This window comes from Peromyscus leucopus, chromosome 6 (assembly GCF_004664715.2).
Source record: "Peromyscus leucopus breed LL Stock chromosome 6, UCI_PerLeu_2.1, whole genome shotgun sequence".
Classification (NCBI taxonomy): Eukaryota; Metazoa; Chordata; class Mammalia; order Rodentia; family Cricetidae; genus Peromyscus; species Peromyscus leucopus.
Window position 1 is genome coordinate 33915795 of NC_051068.1, and position 24337 is coordinate 33940131.

The following is a 24337-nucleotide window of genomic DNA, read 5'->3' on the forward strand; positions in this document are numbered from 1 at the left end:
GTTATACAAACAATGCATGCAGTAACTGTCATTCTCCACCAAGTATGTGCAAAATGGTTTCTGGGATGCAGATATCCAGCTTACTCCCTTCTAGATCAAAATCTATTTACTGTATTTTAGTCTTAAGATTTTTTTGAGAATTTTTTTTTGAGGCAGGATCTCATTATGTAGCCCAGGCTGGCCTGGAATTAACAGAGATGCCCCTTAGTACATTGCCAACTCAGTTTTAGGCAAAGATGAGGAAATCTTGGGTTGTAAGGTGCTTGGGAAACTTGCCACCTACCACACTTCTCTTTAATACTACATCCTCTTGTTCTGACCATACAAAGGCTGGAGGACCACTCTAAGAACTGCTTCCCTGCTCTCTCAAGCCTCTCATTGGCAGTCTTTAGTCTATGGCACCTCCAGTTCTTAGATGCAAGGAGGGTCTTGAAGTTTATTTGGGCTTCCTCCCATCTGAGCACTGAGGAGCACAAACCCTGAATTGCTTTTGAAGTCAGAAAAGCTTAGTTCGCTCAGGGCCACAGATGCACAGCCATAGATGCATGTCCAGACATCCATAGTCACAGACACATGGCCATAGATGCATGGCCACAGATGATGCATGGCTACATATGAAATTCAGTTTTCTATTAAAGGAACAATTCCCATTTTTGAAAGTGAGACCTTAATGATTTGAGTTACAGAGTATTTGGGGTTTGTTTTTTTGTTTTGTTTTTTTGTTTTTTGTCTACAGATTACTGTTCTCAAAACACAAAATTCTTATGATGTCTCCATTTTTAAATTTGCATCTTTGGCTCTAATCTGATGCACAGGAAGTTGATTTAAGCTAATCGACCACAAACCATTCATTTTTTCCTTTGCAATATACATTTTGCTAACCTTGGATTGTGTGTACTTTAGTGACTTGAGAATTTATGCCAAACCAAATATTCTGAGTCATGCCTGCCTCTTCCTCTCTCTTTGTAGCACCAAGTGGCTCTTGCCTTCTCCCATTCAGGGTTTTGAATCAACTTTGTCCCAGCCCAACTCAACCCTGTTGGGATTTACTTTTTCTCTACTCTCTAAAGACATGATAGTCTAGCTTGTAAAGTCTTAGTTGCGGTGTGTGTGTGTGTGTGTGTGTGTGTGTGTGTGTGTGTTATATGTAATATATATTGTGTGTATAATACATATATATACATATAAGATATATGTAAAATTTGTATAGATGCTCTTATCTATAAAAGAAAAGAAGAGAAATTGATTATTGTGAAACTGGCCCAGAAAGGTGGTTCAATGGTGAAAGATGCTTTCTGTGTAGCCTGAAGTCCTGGGCCCATGGGGTGCAAGGAGAGAACCAGCTTCTAAACGTTGTCCTCTGACCTCCATACTGCCATGGCATGTGTGTCCACACACATACATGAACACACACAAATAGATGGATGTAGTTTAATTTTTTTTAAAAAGATGGTTGTGACACTTTAGAAGAGTTTAATGATGAAAAAAGGTGAAAAGCCATTGGTGTTGCTGTGAGGTCACTCATATTTGGTTAGCCTTGTGACAGTTCATTGCATAGACACTTGATAGTAAAGGTTTACACATATACACACATTTATTATGAAAAGGCCACACTAAAGGACCAGTGACATGTGCTTTGCAAAACCAAATCAAATCTTAAACTATGTTCGCATCACCCTCCAAAAGAACTTAGGGATCATCCAATTCCATTTTCTTTAAAAAAGAACTTGGTGACTTTATCCAGTTCCTCAGGATCCTTTAGGGACAAAGCTTCTTGGGGAGGGGAGTTGGGGGACAGGGGACAAATAGGTCCTTTGTTTCTCAATGCACTTGGCTCCCCATCACCTTCCCTCACTCCCTGAAAATTCTGAAGAGTACACATCATTGTTTTCCAAGTTATGTACTCAGCTTTTGATTTTTTTCCTCTGAAGCCTTTGGAGATCTCAGCTGACTGTGTCTCAAAGGTCTGAACAGGCTGCCTTGCTTTCTGCTCTGACCAGCAATGTGTGTACATTTATGTCATGCTTTTGAAACAGAAAATTGAAAATTCAGCCAGAGGTGATTATATTCTTCAAGGCATTCTCTCTAACTTTCCTACTGTGGTTCACTTAGAGATTCGTGTCATCCATTAGTTGTGTGAATTTACACTGCTGTTCAGGCTATGCACATTCTCAGAAAGAGCCTAGAACGGCAGCTTTTCTTGGGAGTGGCTGCCCTGGTCACTCTCCAGGAGCCCATTATGGCTGATCTCATCTTGTTCATGTTTCTTGGCAATAGTGATTCAGTAGCCAAGTTTGTATTAACCTCAGACTTCTTTGATGGATGATTGATAATTTTCAGGTAAATCAGCCTTTCACTTGACTGTTTTGTGCAAGAAGACATAAATGAAGTGGCAATGCTTTATTGTTGAGCAAAACTTTTTTGATGGAAGTAAACAGATTATCGACAGGTGGCTCCTGAAAACCTCACTCAAGGGCCAATTATGGAGAGTACCCTAGTCAAATAATAACATTAAAAATAGTGCGTCGGAGAATGTTTTTTATTTTATGTCTGTGACCTCTTGGGCCTCAGAAGAAGATGTTAGATTCTCTGGCATAGAGTTACAGATGGTTGTGAGATGTCATGTGAGTGCTGGGAACCAAGCCTGGGTCCTCTGTAAGAGCATGAAGTAATCTTAACTACTGAGCTGTCTCTACAGCCCCCTTTCAAATGTTTTGCCAATGCCTTAATGGGTACTAAGGCTTCAAGAATCATTTAGAATTCTTTTCTAAGATTGACACTATAATGAGAAAACCCTATTCAAAGAAAGCATTAGCACCAAGCTCAGCTTTTTAAGCTAAAAACCAACCTCCGTACTTATTGCTGGAAAGGTTCAAATACATTTAATTAAAGTCCAAGGCAGCTAAGGCAATACCTTCCCCAAAGCGTTTAATTAGAGTAGAACATTCTTAATGCCATAGACCCGGGTGGGTTTCTAACTGGAATACTTAATAGAGCAACATACTAACTCCCAAACTGCCAGATCTTTGAGAAATCATGGCGTTTCTTGAGTTTTGTATTTTTCACTGTATAATTTTCTCTTCAGTGCATAGTGAAACATGAAGCATAGTCTCAGGGCCATGGAGTGTCACTCAGTCCTGGGATGTAGATGAGCTATGAAAGTCTAACCAATTACCACGGAAATATAATTAGTTAAGTCAGTGCAAGAGAATTAGAGCCTGTGCATTTGCCCCGTCTAGCATTTTAAAAGAAGAAAGCTAGTAGTCAACGCCTGTACTTCATCTTTAGTGGTAATTTGTCAAAATGTACAGTTCAAGCTTCAGCACTCTCAGTAGGCTTGACTGCAGATCTTACAGAAAAGAAAGCAGCCATCCATGAAAACCCAGGTGTCCCTGAGTTACTGCTGTAAGATTTGCTAGGAAGGAGTTTGTACTCAACTTACTTTTTCAAATGGGAGGTGGTATGGGAAGTGCTTGGTACTCCTGGAACTTCAGGAATGAGGTCCCGAGTACTTGGTCTGACAATATGATACCCAGGAATCCTACATCTTTATTTTAGACACGTAGAAAGTGTGTTTACTAAGAAGAATTCTCAACTGCATGAGAAAGTGTATTGTGGAGGACACTAAGTCAATCCATCTCAGAGTCAAAGTGCGATTTTTGGAGTAAAAATCCTGTCCTGCATTGGCCTCTTGCCAACACAGCAGGTTGCATCCTTAAAGGGATTCACTGAGCAGAGGAAAGACTAAACGGCATAATTCATGGGCCGGAAACTCAAGTGACAGACAGAAACCATAGTGGAAATGAAAGAAAATGACCCTGAAAGCCGACTGCAGGGAAGCAGCTCTTTGCAGAGAGCCTGACCTTCCACACAGTAGACCTGGAAAGAATAGAAGTTTAAAAAGCCAGCAAATGTTCCACTGCTTTCCCCAGAGCCCCTCCCGCTGCCAGCCTCTCTCAGCTTGAGAGAGCCTGCCACAGCGGTTGCAATCCCAGCTTCCCTTGCAACAGTCAAAGCTTCTCTTTACTTCCTTGTTTGTTTTCCACCAGTTCTATGACTCAAATGCCACGGTCAGGCCTAGCGCAGCATGTGGAGCCTGCAGTCCGTGGTTTATACAGAGGTGGCATGAAGGTATACCTTCAACCTCTGTCTTGAATGCCATCCTGTCAGGAAATATTCCGCATGTAATCTAGCTACATATACACGGTATAACTGACCAAGAGAATGACAACATCATGTGCTTGTCTTCCCAAATACTCTCCCTAGACAAACGCTAAACAGAGTCCTTGATCTTGGCCCACTTTCCTGTCAGGCAGAATTGACAACCAATCTAATTAAAAGTAAAAGTTACAAAATGCAACTTTCAACACTGCAAAAGTTTGCAGAAATCCGATTCTCCCTTTTCTCTTAGTGCCTTTAAATCAAATACCCCTGATTACATTATTGCCATAAACACCTCCATCGCTGTCCAATTTTGGCCTGTTTCAGTGACAGTTATGATACAGTCCCTTCCCTGAAGATGATAAAAGGCCTTTGAAAGTCAGCAGATCTTTACCCACTAGAAAGGTTACCAATACCAAGATGCTACTTCTGTTATGACCTTTAACGATATTGCTAATTGGTAACAATTTGATGTATGTTGCAGAGAGTATACGTAAGTTTAAGTACCCTGCTCTCTTCACCTCCAATTTTTAAATGAGAAACCCGAAGCCCCCATCCCCCAGAATGTGAGCTCACTGTAGTTGTATTCAGGCTGAGGCCGTAAGGGCTTCAATCACAGACACAGACACCGTGAGAAGCTGCACGCAGAGATCATGAGTGACCCAGCTTCCAGACCAAGAACACCAAGGACCTATGGCCACGGCCAGCAGCTGCAAAGTCCTTTCCTGCCCGATGCCAGACAACAGTCAAATAAGTCACAGTTCCTTCCCGTGGCACTTGGGTAACTAAAAACCTAGCCACTAAGAGCCACTGACTGGACTGTGCTATAGAAGGTTCTCATGAAGAGCCCAGACTGACTTGCCCAATTCCCTCTCACTTTCTAGCACCAGGCGTATTTGTTAATCCTGTTCCAGTTTTCAGGAACACCTGTGTCTCTTGACTTGTCAAAATCTCGAGATGCCCCGTGTTCAGTCCGAAACCTCACTCCTGCTTAACGATTCTCCCCTCTACAATATTACCTCTTCCTCCATGTTCACAGGACACTCACAGGCGTCACCTCTGCGTTTGGTGGTGTATTTTCCATAGTCTGTGTCCCACTCACTTCATTACCTTACAGACTACAAGCGTATTTTATTCAACGTATTATCTTGCCTCTGAAAGAACAATTGTATATATGAAGACGTAGTCACCTGATAAATGTATCTTGAAGTGGCTGTATAAGCAAATAGCTGTGCTATGGAGACAAACGAAAATCCACAGAGATTGTGGCAGATGGTCAGTGCCATGCAGAGATACTCATAAAGATCCCGGACTCCCACAAAAGGTGGCTGACTTCTGAGTTCAACCATCTTTTCCCTTGCTGAGTCACTGTAAAGCAAATTTCCCGTTCTCACCTCTCCTCACTTCCATGGTAAAGACATTTCATGATCCAGCTGAACACACTACTTTGACAAGCATGAAACACGTAAAAGTCCCGCAGAGAAGCAAATGCATTTCAGTTGCGTTTCCTCGGAAGTAATCTGGAGGATTGGTCAATTTATGAAGTTTGAGGGTTCGGGGATATTTTTAATTTGTGTCAATCAATAATTCAACAGTGAGGAAGTGGGAAGGCAAAGAAAGCTGACCCCAGTAACAGATGCTCTGAATCAAATCTCTTGTTTAGTATTTTAAATTACCCAGTGAGTTTATTTCCACTGTGCAACTCTGAAGCCCCTCCGAGGTACAGTCATCTCCATATCTAACCTGATTCCACATCCTTCATATTACACTACTGCCACCCACTTCAAATGCAGACAATAAGGAGAGGTAGGCAAAAACAGAGTAAAACAAGGACTTACGCTGAGACCCTAGAGATGAGATGTGAGAGAAGAGGGGAGAAGAGATGAGGTGTGCAGCCTTCATGCCCATCTTTAAAAGACTAAGGGTATTATGTAATTACCAAGGAGACAGAGAAAATAATCAGTTAACAAAATGTGAACTGTCTTAAGTTAGCCTTAAACTTAACCAGAGGAATTAAACCCCAGGGAGCTGAGTAAGCTTTTCCTATGCCCTTCTTTTTTTTTTTTAAAAAAAGCTTTTTAAAATTTTTCCCAAGCCAAATATATTATGGTTCACTTTAAACTATGCTCTTCATTCTTTTTCCTATTTTAATTAAAATTGTTGACTATATATATTAGGGAAGGTTCTAGAACTTGAAAGAAACTGTGCCCATTTTAATATTTCAACCCATCATGATATCTTTGCTTATCATTCACCAGTCTAAGTCTATCAACCTCAGTCTTAGTTTTGTGCTCAATGAAGTTCAACTATGACCTTAGACTTACTTTGACATTATCTTACTGAATTTATAGAGATTCTAAAACCAATGTAGGTGAACTGACTGAATTGGTTTTATATCACATTAAGGGTCTGTATACTTAAAGTATCCTGGAAGTCATCTGTGCAGTGTATTTTAAGAAATTGGCCCACAACAATTATTTGCTTTTCTTCAGTTGAAGCAACTCCGCAGAGCTCTGGAGGCCACTGCTTCCTTCAGGAAGTGAGTTTTCTCTTCGAGTTTATCTTGAGTGTTGTCTCAACAGGAGGCAGACATCACCTCCATCTGGTGGCCCAGCCATAAAACTCCAAATTACACTCTTATCTAATCTCCTGGTTTTTAGGCAAATGCCTTAATCCTAGAGAGAATCCAGTTCCCATGGAGTGAATGCTGTTTTCAGTGATTAGTGGCTTTAGGAATTGGAGCACTGTCTCCTCCCTTTCTGTAAATCACTGCTTGTCTTGAAACAGAGACACTGTTTAGGACCAGTAGGACAGAACTTTTTACTTTTAAAATATATTTTCTGAAGATCATTTTATATACATGAACGGCTCTTTCTAAAATTCTATTTTATCAGCCTGTGATTAAACATTGACTAAGGAAGAAGAAGTTCAAAAGCCTTATTAGAAACCCAGAACTATTATTCCCTTTATTTCTCAAAATATACCAAACTAATTCCTTTATTGCATAAATGTTTTTATTCAGAATGATTGTGTCCAGTGTTCTTCCTTAAGAATCAATGCTACTGTTTATTAAAATGCATTATGTGGGGTTACCATAGACAGGTTTTTGCTAATGCTTTTGGAATATTTGTGAAAGATGAAAAAGAAAATTTTAATCTCACTTGTTAGTTAACTCAATTCTTTAATGGACTTTTCCCATCATCAACCACCTTCTTTCCATTCTGTATTAAAAACTGATGCTGCACACACACACCTACCTCCACTCCTGAACATCCCAAAGTCTTTGAAGAGGTAACTGGTATGGGAAGCACAGTGGGTGTGACTTGGTGGTAGATAACTTACTGGGAGTACTCGCCCAGCCTTGGCTTCCCTGGGTTCCGTCTCCAAATCTTCATGGTTAAAGGTAGCTGGAAGTCAAACCCTCCACCATAAAAATCATAAGATTAACTAGAGGTGTGGATAAATAACTCTTTATTCGTTTATTATATGAATTCTCATCTGACTAAAATGGGAATCCCCTCAATGGATATATGATTGCAACCATATCAAGTTCATGCCCTCTAAGGTTTCCGATTATGTATCACCACCTACTATGGATGATTTCTATGTATTTCTGTGTTGATATTTATGAGAAAACATTGATTCCATTTGCTACTTCCTTCCCTGGTTATTTCCTAGCTCTACCTTGCAGTATTTCCAGAGATGCAGGGTGTGTATCCAGTGTGATTGGCTCATTCTCTCATGGCCCTGCAGCCTACCCCAGAACCATGCTTTCTACCACTGTTAATTTATTCTGTTTTAAGAGTCCTGTAATTAAAACCTTGGGCTTTTTCATTTTTGTTCGCTGATTCTTTGGATGTGTATGAAGCCTCTCTGTGACCGTGGCTCATTTGCCCCCTGCTTTTGTGATAAAAGACAACAAGAGCTGCCTTATCTCTGAAAGCAGTAATTTTTAGGATAATAACTCGCCTGTATAACCACACAGGAATGTCTTTTTCCTTTCAGCGGCGTGCTGCTGATAACCTGAGAAGACACCACCAGTATCAAGTGAGTAATGCTTGCGTTCCCTCCTGAAATTGCTGTGAAAATGGGCAGAAGTTGAACCCCTGAACTGAATGTCAATCATGTTGTTCAGGAGGTGATGAGGAACCTGGTGAAGCGCTACGTGGCAGCCATGATCAGAGAGGCAAAAACTGAAGAGGGCCTGACGGAGGAGAATGTCAAGGTAATGCGTCACCTTCGTCACAGAGGCCGCGTGTGGAGGCAGCCTTTAAAGCCAGAGTTACAAACCCGGCCTTAGGTGTTCTAGTAGACATCTGTGCCGTGCCTCCTGTGTTTTAAATTTAACTACCATAGAATTTAGAGAGAGGGCAGGTAGACAGAAGGACAACAGCAAAGCAAAGCAATTTCCCAAATTGCTTTGAAACATATTTAACTCAAATTGTCAAGGGGACTTAACTTAGTGGCAAGGAAAACCCTAGTCCCTGGTGGCATTCTGACCTATGACCTCAATCCCTGCTCTACCAAGTGAGCCTTCCATTTGTATGTCAGCCTGATTTCTAAACTGGGAACATTTAATAACCAACCCACTAACAATAGCACAAGCTTCCTGGACGCTGCAGCTCTTGGGACAGAGATTTAAGGTTTTCTTTAATTGCAACTTAAAACCTTAGTCTTTGTACTTGATTTTCTAGTGTTAAAGTTACGTGAGAGGTAACAAGTGAATATAGGAAAATGATGTTTCAAATTAAATGTAAAGTGATTATTTTATTCTACATGACTGTTTAGAAATTTTGGAAGAATGCTTTAAGATTAATAAGGTTTTACAGACAAAATCAAACACATAAAAGCATTAACGACCTTTGCAGCAACAGCAGCTAAGCAGTCATTTAGGTCATCAGGTAGGGGAACCGCCAAACTTACAGCACACATTGTCAATGAACTAAATTCCAAAATATCCAGGAAGCTTGTGCTGTTGTTAGTGGGTTGGTTATTAAATGCTCCCAGTTTAGAAATCAGGCTGACATACAAATGGAAGGCTCACTTGATAGAGCAGGGATTGGGGTCATGGGTCAGAATGCCACCAGGGACTAGGGTTTTCCTTGCCACTAAGTTAAGTCCCCTTGACAATCTGGGTTAATTTTACTGTAAATCTCAATTATGAGGCTAAATGATTCTCTTTGCCCTGGAAGACAGAGGGGGTGGGTGAGGGAGAAGGATGAGAAAGAAGATTCCTGAAGAGATAAGAAAAAGATCTAGGAGTCTCATGTGAATCAGAGCCAGGACTTAGGGACTCAGTGGTGAGTGTGAGGCCCTCCCCAAGGTACTGAGACATGGGAGTTTCTCCGAAGGGTAGGATCCATGTTATTTTGCTTTGGACACCCCTTTGCACAGAAAAATCTGTTAAGACATGTGAACCCAAGAGCATGAAGCAGCCTGACAGTTAGAGGCAGACTCCAGAGAGAAAATATTTGAAACCGCCACCTCAAAGGAAAAAAAAAAAAACCCACTGTACAGTGACAGAGAGTACAATACCTTCTATCTCTTTTTATGTCACCCTTAGAAGATTTATTTAGGTGTCTCAGCCACTTGTTGTTGTGACAGAACACTAAAGAGGAGCTACTCGAAAGTGTTCATTTGAGTCATAGAAGTGTTGATCCATCATGGCAGACAGGGCAAGGTCCAGCAGTTCACGTCATGGCTGCCGGGAGTAGAAAAGGGCCAGAGGCGCTAGGTCTTCCCGTGGACATGCTCACTGTCATCTCCTCTCACCCAGTAGGTCCCACCTAGCCTTAAATGCCACCGTATTGTAAACCCATCATGAAATAAATCCACTGATCGAGGTTTGGGTCTTTATCTAGCATCACAGACACACCCAGAAATATGCTTTAGGGAATCTCTCTGCTTGGTCATATTTGCAGTGAAGACTAACCATCATACTAGCACATAAAATGCCAACAGGGAAATGACATCAAAATGACCCGAGGTGTCACAGAAAGAGCCTGACATTCTAAGCAGAGTCCCGGGAGAGCAGAGCCGTGGTTCTTCAAAAGGTGCAGGACCATTGCAGACCCATCTATGAAATTAGGACATGATGTTTCCATATGTGACCTCCTAATGTGTCATTTGAATTTCACTCAGGAACTAAAGCAAGACATTTCTAGCTTCCGCTTTGAAGTTCTGGGATTGCTCCGAGGAAGCAAGCTCTCCACAATACAGTCAGCCAACGCCGCGGCGAGTCCGGCAGACTCCGACGAAAAGAGCCACAGTGAAGGTAATAGCAAGGACAAGAAAAAGAATCTCAGCCTCTTTGATTTAACCACTCTGATCCACCCAAGGTCAGCAGTCATTGCCTCCGAGAGACAGAACGTAAGCAATGGTTCCGCCCTGGTGGTGCAGGAGCCGCCCAGGGAGAAGCAGAGAAAAGCGAATTTTGTGGCTGAGATCAAAAACTTCGGGTTATTTCATAGACGGTCAAAACAAAATGCTGCTGAGCAAAACGCAAACCAAATCTTCTCTGTTTCAGAAGAAATTACTCGTCAACAGGCGGCAGGACCACTTGAGAGAAATATCCAACTGGAATCCCAAGGATTAGCTTCACGGGGTGACCTCAGCATTCCTGGTCTCAATGAACAGTGTGTACTAGTAGACCATAGAGAAAGGAATACGGACACTTTGGGTTTACAGGTAGGCAAGAGAGTGTGCTCCTTCAAGTCAGAGAAGGTGGTGGTGGAAGACACGGTCCCAATCATACCAAAGGGGAAGCGTGCCCACGAGGAGGACTCGAGCATAGACTATGATTTAAGCCCCACAGACACAACGTCCCATGAAGATTATGTGACCACAAGATTGTGACACTTGGAGGAAGGAAGTTTACCATACCTATACATATTTTCCATAGTGCTCTGGGTGGGGAAGATGTTTGAAATTATGTTATCAAATGCTAATTTACACTTTCTAGTGTTTATCCATTGTGGCATATTAACCTATAACATGTTTAAACAAAGCAGAGGCAACTTGAACCCTCCTCTTTTGTAGCCTGCTTTTGCTTTCACGGTTTATTTTACAAATGTCTCTGTTAAATAAAAGCACCTTGTATCCTTGTACTGTTGCGATAACCCACAGAAAATTTCTAGCTATCTTTTTCAATTAAAACCGATGCAATTGATTACATGTGGTAAGTGACTCCTACAATAGCTATTTTTATATACAAAACAGTATATATTGAAATATTAAGCACTAGACATTTTCATAACTTGGGGGGATTGCTAGAGATGGTTATTCACTGAAGAATTCCATGTAGACCTACAGTTTGTCTCTAATAAGCAGCCATTACCAAATTACTTCTCATGAACATGTAAATAATTATCAGACACAGCTAAAACAAGCTACCATCTACCCATGGGATCTACATTCCAACCTTTTATTACAAAGTCTGATGGAGTTCACAGACCTTCTAGGCTATATTTTCAATAGTAAAAGAAAGGTTTCCTCGATGATTGACAGTTTGTCTTAGCATTTTGTCATCAAATTCATAGCTCTAACTTAAAAAAAAAAAGTTGTGAGTTTCAGGTTCAACTGTTTGTCAAGATAAATATAAATATGGCCCTTTGTCCGAAGGTTGGAAATCCAGCTCTTTGCAAGGTTCTCAGTAATAAAATAACAATAAACCCTAATTGTTCAAGTACTTAGACAAGGTAATGTGCACATCCAGGTAAAGTCACACTAGAATCCAAACATGAGAAAAATTATTTTCTGATGCCCTGAGTGCTCAATGGTGTTGTCAGTTTAGCAGAGGAACGAAAGAAAGCCTTCCCCAATGATGAGTATATATTTCTTTAAAAAGAAAATGACTCAAAAACTTTATCAGTAGAATCAATACAGTGTATAGTTTTCCTTATGGGAAGTTTTTATTCCTGTTTCTTTTGCTGTTTACAAGATAATTTTCCTTAGATTGCAATCATTTCCCAGACTTCCAAAAGAAAAATATTCACACATATTCTAAGAACGGCATTGGCGAAAAGTTTAAATTAATTACTCATGTCTCTGGTAAGCCATCACAGGAAGTTTCCTCAACCCATGCAATTAGCTTTTATTTCAAATCAATGAAAATTGTTGAGTCTATTTCACTTTAGAATTGTCTCTGTGGACTACGCAAATGATGTCATTTAGCACTGATCAGAGCTGTATGATATGACCACAAGTAAGAAACTGCAGCCATAATGGTGTCAGACACTCTTCTTTGGGCGCAAAACACATGGAGATGTTTAAATTGCTGCCATTTTTATCTCGTGCACAGATGAGGAAACCGAGTCAGGCTATAACCTGAAGTAACTGTGATAGAGTTTTTCCATAGCCTTAGGGGCCGTTTCCGACATCACAGCTCCCTAAACATAAACACCAGGAAAACAATGTCTACATAGAGGGGTTTTGATTCTGAAGCCTTGGGGTTTTTTGTTGTTGTTTGTTTGTTTGTTTGTTTGTTTGTCAATAAGTTAGGTAAAAACTACACACATGTGTGTCCCTTCTTGTAAAACAAGAATCACGCACAAAATTAAAATCTTTAGACCAAATTACATCACAGGCATTAGAAGACTTTAAGCAGTATGCGGCATGGAGTCTCAGCCACAGACTTGAAGTATTAGAAAAGCTGAGACATTGAGCATCTACCCCTAAATCTGCTTTATCTGAGAGTTAAAGAGCGAGCTGGGGGCGTTTGGAGAAACACTAAGCTGGTGAATGTGGGTAATGTTTCAAGTACACCTTTATCTCCAGTGTATTAGCACACAGACTAAACTACAGTTCTACTAAATATCCCAATTACTCGATGATAGGAGACCTGTAGGCTTATTTTTAATGTTGTGTGTTTTTAAAATAACAACCCTGCATATCACCATTCTACATGTCTTAGCAGAATTGAATTTCAAATCTGCTCTGCCCTTCAAACAACACCAAAGGTAATAAAACCAACAAAGCTTTTTTTCTTTTTTCTTTTTTTTTGTCCAGTAGCTTTCCATATTGGGTAGGAGTGCTGGCATTTTCCTGGAAGTCTGGTGACTGACAAGTATTTGTGTGCATTAGGGACCACCTGTTTCTCAGTGTCCTGGAAGTGGTTATGTTCACCACTCTGGGAGGTCACTGTTAGGTACCTTTATGAGTAGGAATGAAGTATTGCCATTAGTGACAAATGTCCTGAAAATATTTTTTTTTATGTTCTGATTATCATGTAGCATTAACAAAGAGGAACAGGCTGTACAGAATAAGAAGGAAAAATAACAGTGGGTTTTCAGACAAAGGAAATTGCCCTCAAGGCCTTTCCATAAGCAACTTAGTTTTTTATCATTATTCTATTTCCTATACACAGGAATTCCCAACACACAAGAGAAGTTTAAAATCACCTTCCATTTGTGTTAACAGCATTTTTTTTGTTTTATTGCCTCTTGATCTTAAAAGAAAATATACTTTTTCGGGGGGGGGGGCTGGATTAATAGAGTATTTTATGGAAAGTCCAGATGAACATTAACAGATCTGAGACTAAATAACAAGATTACCTTCTCATTGATAAGAATGTGTGGTGTAAAGAGGACTCCCCATATGTCAGTAATGCAGTCCTGACATTCTCTGTGTAAATAAATCTGTATTAGCTTTAGTAAGAAAAGTGGCTATTTAAAAAAAAGTAGTCATTTTTTTTTGTAAAATGATGAATTATTTTTCAAAGTGTTTGTCATCCTAGAAAAAATGTGTGTTTCATGACTTGCCTATGTGTATATCAAATTTTCTTAAATTATATTTTATTTACTGGCTGGTGATTAAAACAGTGCAAAAAACAAAACAAAACCAATGTCATCTCGTACCATGACATTAATAGCCACCTGACACACCTCAGTGATCAAGTATATGAATGCAAACCATAACATTCTGTGAATTACTTTGGGAGAGTAATAAAAGAAATCAAAAAATTTCAAGGGTACCAAAACACTATTCTCAAAACCACAGTTGGTTTTCTAGCAAATATTGATATAATCTAGGCAATAATGGCATGCAATGCATTCTTCTACATGTACTAACTAGTCCTTAATAGACAAGAATTCAGCTGAGTGAATAGCAGTTCATGGTCAATCCCATGACCCCTAGCCAACCCCCTGTGTTAGCAGCTGAGTGGGTGGCTGCCTCCCACCCTGAGCATCCTTCAAAAACAACCTGACAAAAAACACTTGAAAATCTCTATGAATATATTTACAGTGGCCCAAATTTCAAACAGACCACCTGTCCGAATGTAGTTCATCGTTCTGAAAATCAGTTATTTTTTTTCTTAAGTTTTAAGTACAGAGCTACTAGTAAATTCAAAATTGCAACGAACTTCTCTGACAGTTCCCTTAGATATCACAAATTCTAGTGATTTTTACAGTGTCTTATGTTGCATTTTGCTCAGGCAGTGTGTCATGTGTTATTTATTTGAATTTTACACTTAAATATTTAAACCATATTAAATAAATTTTCCATAGATAACTGAAGAAATGAAGGCTCATGAGATTTACGGAAACTCTCTAAGCTTACCTTGCTGCTCAGTGCCTGAGTTCAGTTGAAGTATAAATCAAAATTTAAACAGCCACAAAGCCTACAACTCCCTGCCAGGTGTTAGCGGGGAGGCCTCAGATTACTTGTGCTTTGGGCAGCTGGAATTTCCTTCAGGAGAATTACGTATTCCAGTTCCTTAAGTAGGAGGAAGACACCTGCAGTTGGCCAAGTTTTCCACAATGAGAGGCAAAACCAAGCAGGCTTATCCTTTGCTTTCGCACAAAATCGTGTGAACGGATTTTAAAAGCCCCTTGCTTAACGTTTTCTAAAAATACCTAGTTTGTTTCACTTCCCATGTAGATTTTTGTAATAAGCCTATATACACACTGGTGTCAATGAAATGTACCCAGTATGAAGACCTCTCTGCCAGAAAATGACAGGGCTGGGTATGAAAGGCTGAGGTCATAAGACCAGGGCCGGATGCAGCCACGCGTTTCTAGCCCGACCCACACTGAAGGGGTCTGAATGAACCCAGATTCAAACCCTTCATCCCATAGGGCTGCACATGTGAGTAAAGCGCTCTGCAAAGGACTTCAAGCTCTTGGGATGAGCTGATTGGCCCTGAATCAAGATAGGCCTTGAGTGTTAAAGCACTTCCCCGTCAGAGATACCCAGTGTGGTAACGGTGTAAATGGCCTTTGGCAATGTTACCTTCACATAGTTTGCTTGATGTGACCTAAGGTAGCATTAACTGAGTCTAGATTGCCTTTTCACTTTCCAGTGTGGCTGCTGCTGGAGAGTTGGAGACCATACGTGGCAAGCGTTTGTAACAGTCCATTTGTGTTTCCTTACTCCATTCACCTCAATCCCATCACCCTGCATCCCAAGGGTGAAGTTTATATATTTGAATGACTCAAAAAAAAAAAAAAAATCAGAAATCTGAAGCTTCTGGATTCCTAATCTTTTGGGAAAAGTGTTTGTAGTTTTCCAAAAGTCTCTGCTCGGGCTTTTCAAAAGTGCAAATACATAAAAATGTATGTCTCTGTAGTGGTATGCATATGTTGCTCATGGTCATTGCTTTATTAAGAATGAGTTACTCCTACACTCACAACTTAGTAGCTTTCCTTCATCTAACAGTAGTACTGAAACCATCTGTAGTTTGCTATGGTATGGCAGAGAATTTTAATCCAATCTCTGTTTTTCCTACTGCAACATGTCCACATACAGTTTCTGACACCACCCTGGGGAAGTATCTCATTGGTTAGGAGAAGACGGATGCCAGGCACTTCTGAGAGGCTAGTGTGTTCATTTCTGTCCCAGGTTTACATCTCACAGGCATCCCGTCCCCACCTCTCCAGTGACAAGTGTCAACTCCCCCCCCCCCCCCACCCAGTGGCCTGACTGTGGTATGAGCATCCTTCTCTCTCCCGGTAAACTTTGGCAATTCTCAGATTCTTTTTAGCTGCTTTACACTTCATATTGTTCTTTCCCCCATCATCTTCAAACCACCCCTCTAGCCTTGAGTAAAAATGCTATCCCAATGTTATGTTTAAATTTTCTCTAGTTAGTAATTTAATCACTGTAATGGACTCATTTTATATTCTCCTTTAGGCCCAATTGTTTTAAACATTTTATTTTTCCTTGGAGATTATCTGGGCCTGCCAATAATGAAAGTTTCCCTACTTCCTGAAAATAAGGCATTCTGCACTGAGGTCCTTTGAGGGCACCAGTGTGCTCTGAGAGATTTAATTTTCTCCCAGGAAATAACGTGCTGCGTTGACTCAGCATTGAGAATGCAGATCGCCCTAAGCAAGAGGGGAAGGCGGGAAGCTCTGCACAGCCGCAAACAGGGCACTTCATGTCTTTAGACCTCAATGGCTGGTATTTAAATTTTCTGCCTGGATATGTCCTGTCTACTGCCACAACACGGAACTAGAGCAAATCAGCATCCAAAGTTGGCAGCACCGACTGATCAGATAAGCTAAGAGAAAACACCGTAAGGCATTTCTTCCACAGAGCCTCTAATTACACATTCTGAAACTTGAGTTTGCTATGCATCCACGTGCAACAAAAATAAGTCAGAGCCATTTTATGTAGCCTTTACCTATTCCCTCTTATGGAGATACCTCGTTAATGTGAAATCACAGTGGTCCTTTCTCACTTAGTTGCTCCATCTTTACTTACGCTGGGGTATAGAGTGGAAAGTGTCTGATTCTATACATTGGATCACATGTATTCCAGTGAATCTGGAACTGCAGGCAAGAGGCAGAAAATTTCTCTCATCAAGATTTCCTAGTAATATTCACATTTTTTTTTTAAAGTCCCGAATCTCTCCCCCACTTAACCACTAGCCTGTCCTCTGTGTTTATTATTTAGTCATTTCAAGAGAAAATAATTCCCAACATTGTGTTAGTGGAGTTATGGTAGAGAGTCCTTATAGATTAGTGTTTCTCACTTCAGAAAACTCGCTGGAATCAACCAATCATCACATACATCTCAATCATTTGCTGTTTGCTGTAGTCTCATTCCATGGTTTGGGCATAATACAATTTGACTCTTTACCTACTACAAGATCCAGAACTTTCTCAGGTTGTGGCAATTGCTAATGAATCTGCCCAGCACATGCATGAACAGGTGAGTGTGAGATATATTTCTCTGAGGAAAACACCCAATACTAGAATAGCTAGGTAGTATGTTAGTTGAATACTTGAATGTTTTTGATTTGGGGAGGGGTGATCAATATGTATTCTAATATTCTGGTACACTCCATCATTTTACATACCACATGTGAGTGACTCAGCTTCCCTGCTTTCTGTTCATCTCTGGTGTTATTTTAGCCACTATGATAGTGATGTGATGACAACCCATTTGAGAATCAGTTTATGTGTTTCTGGTGGATAGTGACTTAAACAATAGTTCTGAGGCTGCTCATAATCTACACGCTTCATGAGGAAATGTCTCACCATGTATTGGGGTATTTTTATTAGACTTTTCATGTATTTACTTTAAATACCAGCTTTTGAGAGTTATTTTCCAGATGATGGTTGCTATGTATGTGGATTCCAAACATCATCCAGGTCATACCTTTTCTTTTTCTTTTCATCCTCTTTCACAAGGCAATATGGTTAAATTTTATTTGTCTAATATTTTACTCTTAAAAATATTTATTATTAGCCGGGTGGTGGTGGCGCATGCCTTTAATCCCAGCACTCGGGAGGCAGAGCCAGGCGGATCTCTGTGAGTTCGAGGCCTGGCTACAATGATTCAGAAAGACGCAAAGCTATACAGAGAAACCCTGTCTCGAAAAACCAAAAAAAAAAAATTATTATTGCATCTGGAGAGACGACTAAGTTAGCACATTTGTTCCTTTGCCTGAGGACCAGTGTTAAGTTCACAGCTCGCACATTGAGCACCTCACACCTGTAACTCCAGCTGCAGGGCATCTGTCGCCCTCTTCTGGCCTCTGAGAGCAACTGCACTCACATGCACACACATAAAAATAAATCTTGAAAAAGTTTCTTAAATGTATTATTATCTTTGTGTGTGTGCTTGTATGATATAGGTGTGCGCATGCTACAGTGTGCATGTGGACATCAAGGGACACTTTGTGGAGTCAGTTCTTTCCTTTCACCTGTGTAACTTCTGGAGATCAAACGCAGCTCATGCGGCTCATGCAGCAAGCCCTTTCCCAGCTGAGCCATCTCAGCTGGGAACTCAGAGAACCCTGTCTGGGCCTCGATGACAAGCCTTTCCACTGCAATTGTTTTTCTCTCTAAGGCTTGGCTTTTAGACTTTATAGTTCATCATATTCTATTGCCTTATTTTTCCTGAATGCTTTAAGTAGCATATAAACAGATTAATAGAAGAAAACTTGGCTTTGGGGAGAGTATCGTACACATGAGAAAAATAATAAGAGTGTTGGCAAGTAAATCTGACAGTAGTGATGTTGGGTGACAAGAAAAAAGAAATCATTCTAATGAGCTAAAACTGACCCAATTACCAAGTACAGTCAGACTTTGGTGAAATTACAAAATGGAAAATCTCAAGTGATTGTCAGTTCCATCCTGGTTCTTCATGAAACATAGAGGCAATAAAGATGAGGAAAACCAATCCCATGAGACTGAAAACCAAAGAATAAAAATAGATGTACGTCCCAAATGCAACTGTTATAATTTAAATCTTGCATGTCACCAAAAGGCCTCAGGTCTCACAGGATTGCCTGCTAGCATGTAGCGATTGGAAGTAGGGCTAGAGAAGACTCAGGTTATTTGGGTGTGTGCTCCTGAAGTGAGACCCAAGCCCCGTCCTCTCTGTTTTCTGCACCTCTCGAGGTGGGCAGCCTCCTCCACCATGTGCCCACTGCCATGCACCACTCACACAGGCTCCCAAACAGCAAAGCCTCCTGAGCGTAGAATGAAACCATGAGCCAAAAACTGTTTTCCTGTAAAGTGGTCTCAGGTATTTTGCCACAGCTAGGGAAAGCTAGCTACCACAACAATCCTCTTGATGAAATTCAGTCTGAACTCCTGAAATATCACATGCATGGCCCCTGTATTTTTAGTCACATCTCTAGCTTTGAAGCTGGTGCATGGGTGTCCTGGAAAGGACCAATCATTTGTCTAACTACTCTCTTCGGTTTTGACAGCATACCAACTTAAAAGAATAAAAAAGAACACCAGTGTAGTTTGTTGATATAAACTTAATCAAACTAGAATAATAGAATTATAATCATAATATAAATGAATCATCAAACAAAACAATTTAATGCAGAATAAAATTATAACTGCACCATGAAAGAATATAAAGTTCTCAGGTTCATCTGGACCATTTCTGAACTGTCATTAGCAAAAAGAACCATCTCCCACATCTGTAAAATATAGACTAGGACTTGGGGCAGTTCATTTAGAGACATTGTATCACAATATTTTATTACTCTGATAGAAGTATGGATGGAGTTCTCTAAAAGTAAATTTGTTATATTTTCCAAAGTACAAGGTTGTAAATAATAAGTCGATTTGTAAGGATGTTCTTGATCTCTAATTTTTCTTTAACTTTGTGTCATCCCACACTCTCTCTGTAGCAACATAACCTTTTCCTCAGGGCACAGCATGGCCATATAATCCTTTGCCATCCTGAAGTATATAGATAACCGTGGTCTGTAGTCATGGCAACAAAAAAGTAAAACACAATAGTGATGGCTTGAGCTATGAGATGATTAAAAGTCTTTTGTTAAGAAAAGGAGGGAAAGTCTCAAGACTGTCACATGAAATTCCAACCTTTACTCCTCTCCTGCTCGCCCTCCCCTGAGCAACTCATGTTCCTGGGAGATGTAGACAACAGACAGAAGGTTGGCGGAAGGTGGGACTCCATGGGCAGCGTCTGCGGTGTCATTACACATCCTGATGATGGGATTTTCAATTATACAGCTGTTCTGAGTCACCCATGCTCCTGGAAGTCTGTCCAATAAACTCATGGGTTCACATAGACTTGTGCAGAATCCGTCCTTGGTCTGTCATGCACTATCTGGGGCAAACAGGCATTTTTCACATCCCCCAGAGAGAGTTGTACAACATCCTTGAATTAGTATATGCTGTGTGGTACAGTAGAGAGAGAAGGTGGAAGAATTCTTTCTAGGGAGGTCACAAGGTCAAATCTGGAAAAATCCCATGTGTACTGGAGCAGATTATAATTGTGGTGTTATTCTTCATACAGCAGGGGCTTAATAGGGTATGAAGAGTGCCTCCATTTTCTTCATTACACACCAAGTCATATAAAAAGAGAATATTTTGTTAAATGAGGTATCATCTTTTCATTCCTCAAACGTTTACTCACAAACATTGACTAAGCATGTGCTTACAGATTTTTTCTTACATTTGTTTACTTTGTGGAGGGAGTGCTATGTCCCATGTGTGGAGTTCAGAGGACTTGTGGAGTCAGGTGTCCCCTTCTACCATATAACTACCAGAGGTGGGACTCAGATTATCCTGTCTCCAGGCAAGTCCCTTAACCACTGAGCCACCTCACCAGCCCTACACGTGCACTTTTGACAGGCATTGCAATATATGTTGATAATAAAATAAGTTCATTTATCTAAAATGAGGTTAAGGCTGGGCAGTGGTGGCACATGCCTTTAATCCCAGCACTCAGGAGGCAGAGCCAGATGGATGGATCTCTGTGAGTTTGAGGCCAGCCTGGGCTACAGAGTTCCAGGAAAGGCACAAAGCTTCACAGAGAAACTCTGTCATGAAAAAAACAAATAAAATGAGGTTAATAATCTCTAGATATAACAGTTGCAGTTTTGCATCAACAAGCAAGCTGTCGCTGGGGAGAAAATAGGAGAGGAAACTAGCCCAGGATTAGTAAGAGAGGCTAAAGCCCCATGGATTGAGTTTAAATGCTGAGTAACAGTTACTCAGAAGTTGATCTTTATCCCAGACATAAGCTCTGTCATTAAAGAATCTTATGTAGGAATTTGTCATGACAAAACCTACTGAAAGACCAGAAAGAAGGAGACAGAGAAACGGTCCTCATATTGATATACGAAGTTAGAAGGTAGTTCTTTTGATTCTGAGATTCTTTTACATGAATATACACATGGATATATAAATATTTAGGATGTTTATGAAATAGGTTTCCATATGGCCTTTTCAAACACCCTTGATGTTAGTTACTCCTCCGCTATCCTCTTTCCTCCCTCCTACCCTCCCAGCACTCTATTTAAATCTCCATCTCCATTGTCCCCTTTCAGCCTTGTAGCACATCATGTTGTATGATCTCCCCCTGCCCTTAATCTCTTTTTCACACTCCCATGACCCCTTTTCTAGTTTCCTGGCTCCTACAGGTTCCCCACATTAAACATACAAATCTCACCACACTGGTGAGAACATTGATGCTGTTCTCTCTGCATCTGTATTACCTTACTTGGTATAATATTTCCAGTTCCATCAATTGACCTGCACATTTATGATTTTATTTTCTTAGAAGCTCAATAAAATTCCATTGTGTATAAGCACCATGTTTTCACTATCCATCTGTTAGTTGATGGACATTTGGCTGTTTCCATGTTCTAGCTATTGTGAATAGAGCGGCAGTGACCATGAATGAGCAAGTGTCTCTACAGTTGGATATAGAGTCATTTGGGAATATGTTCACAAATGGTATAGCTGGATCATAGTTACCCTACACAGGAGATGATGCTCGACCTAGAACCTATAAATTGCCAAATAAAAGCCCAGTGTTAGGTGTAGGATACCTCCTGTATTAGTCACTGTTCTATTGCTAGGAAGAGACACCATGACCAAAGCAACTCTTTTAAAGGAAAGAATTTAATTGGGGTTTAATACAGTTTCAGAGGTTTAGTCCATTGTCATCATGGCTGAGAGCATGGCATTGGAGTAGTAGCTGAGGAAGTAGCTGAGAGCTACATCCTGATCTGTGGGAACACACACACACACACACACACAGACAGACAGACAGACAGACAGACTCTGGGCTTGGCATAGGCTTTTCAAACTTTAAAGCATACTCCCAGTGACATACTTCCTCCACAAGGCTACATCTTTGAATCCTTCTAATCCTTTCAAATAGTACCACTCCCTGGTGACTAAGCATTCAAATATATTAGCCTATGGGGGCCATTCTTATTCAAACCATCGCACCTCCCCTCAAGATATTGGTCACACATATCCCAGAGACCCCCCTAAAACAGTACAGGCTACTGCCAGTGCTCTTGGTTGCCCACTAGTCATCCTAGTGGGTGTGAAGTGACAGCTAATATACCTTTGATTGACATTTCCCTGATAGCCAATAATATCAAGCATTTTTTCATTGGCCATTTGTATAATTTCTCCATAAAGATAAATTTTTAGATCCTATATTAAAGAACCATAATCATAAACTTTTATTATTGAATTTTAAGAGTTTTCTATATATCACAGAGCCATGTCCCTTCTGAGAGATCACTGGTGAAGTGTTCCAGCTATATGGAATACATATTGACTTTGGAGTTTATTGATGGTGCCTTGTTGTCTTAGTCAGTGTCCTATTGCTGTGAAGAGACACCATGACCATAGTGACTTTTATAAAGGAAAACATTTAACTGGAGGTTGCTCACAGTTTCAGAGGTTTAGTCCATTATCATCATGGTGGGAAGCATTGTGTTACACAGGCAGACAGGGTCCTGGAGAAGGAGCCTAGAGTTCTACATCTGGATCTGCAGGCAGTAAGAAGAAAGAGAGACACCAGGCCAGCCATGAGCATTTGAAACCCCAAAGCCCTGCTCCAAGGACACATTTTCTCCAAGAATACCATACTTACTCCAACAAGGTGACACCTCCTAATAGTGTCACTCCCCATGAGCCCATGGGGGCCATTTTTTTATTTAAACCACCACATGTGTGAAGCTCAGAAACTTTTAAAAAAATATTTACAGAGTCCATTTTAACTCTGTTGCTCATATGCTGCCAAAGTCATGAACATATTTACCTGGATATTTTCTTCCTTAAATTTTTATGGTTTAATAGTGTTTGCTCTTACATTTAGGTCTTTTACCTGAATCCAGTTAATCCTTCAGTACACTTCACAGAAGAGTGAGGCTCAGTATTTTGTGTGTGCTCTCTAGTTGTCTCAGCACCATTTCTATAAAGACTATTACTTACCTAGTGAGTGTTCTTGGCATGTTTCTCAAAAGTCAGTTGATTCTGTCAAATAGCATGAAACATCATTCAGGAAGAATGAATTCAAGAAATCCCTGCAAATGTTGATTTTGGTGATAACATACTGTTTATTTAAAAGAACAAGACTTTGTTTTAAGTGTGTGTGTGTTGTGTGTTGTGTGTGTGTGTGTGTGTGTGTGTGTGTGTGTGTGTGTGTTTATGCCCAAAGGTATACATGTGCACCATGCAGGTAACCCATGGAAGTCAGAAGAAGGAATCAGACCCGTAGGAACTACATTACAGGTGAGTATAGAGGACTCAGGTTCAGTTCCCAACACACGCATGGCAGTTCACAATCATCTGTGACTTCAGCTCCAGGGGTTGTACCTTGCCCTCTTTTTGCCTCCAAAGGCACTACATGCATGTGGTGTACATTCATACATGCACAGACATTCATATATGAAATAAAAATCATCTTTTTAGGAACAGTCTATTAACTTCTAGTCTACAAACATTGCCTTTCCTGTTTATTTGGATCTTTGTAAATTTTATCATTTTTATGATATTATGAATGGAATAGCGATTATATTTTAAGAATTTGAAATTCTACATTGTACAAATATATAGCAATACTATTGTTAAATTAGATAAAATAAATTTTTCATTTATTACCTTGCATTTATTTATTGCATGTGTATGTGTGTATGTGTGGGCACATAGGTGCCATGTGTACTTGTGGTCACCTGAGGACAATTATTAGGGTTGGTTCTTTCTTTTCACAGTGTAATTTTGGAGAAGTCTTGGCCATAAACACCTTTATCTCCTGAGATCTATTCAGCCCCTCTTTTCAGGTTTCTAACTAATAGGTTCAAATTTATTATTCAAATCAGTTACCTCATATAGTATTTGAATAAACCTTGTCAGTCTAAACTTGTGATTTTTGGATCTGTGTTTGAGTATTAATATGAAGTTGACATTTACAAGTGAAGCCAACACTGCCAACC

At 40.2% G+C, this 24337-nt stretch overlaps 1 protein-coding gene across 5 annotated transcripts in view; it reads left to right on the forward strand.

Annotated features, from left to right (window-relative positions):
* Trpc4 (transient receptor potential cation channel subfamily C member 4) overlaps positions 1 to 12548 on the forward strand; it is a 176981-nt gene extending 164433 nt beyond the window's left edge. For 4 of the 5 annotated variants that reach the window (XM_028873358.2, XM_028873357.2, XM_028873361.2 and 1 more), the window contains 3 exons: positions 8167 to 8208; positions 8297 to 8386; positions 10303 to 12548. In XM_028873358.2, the coding sequence (XP_028729191.1) occupies positions 8167 to 8208; positions 8297 to 8386; positions 10303 to 11016 (846 nt within the window). In that variant the 3' untranslated portion in view covers positions 11017 to 12548. The remainder of the gene's footprint in view (positions 1 to 8166; positions 8209 to 8296; positions 8387 to 10302) is intronic. The other variant, XM_028873360.2, reaches the window with a different exon arrangement.
* The last annotated feature ends 11789 nt before the right edge of the window (positions 12549 to 24337 follow it).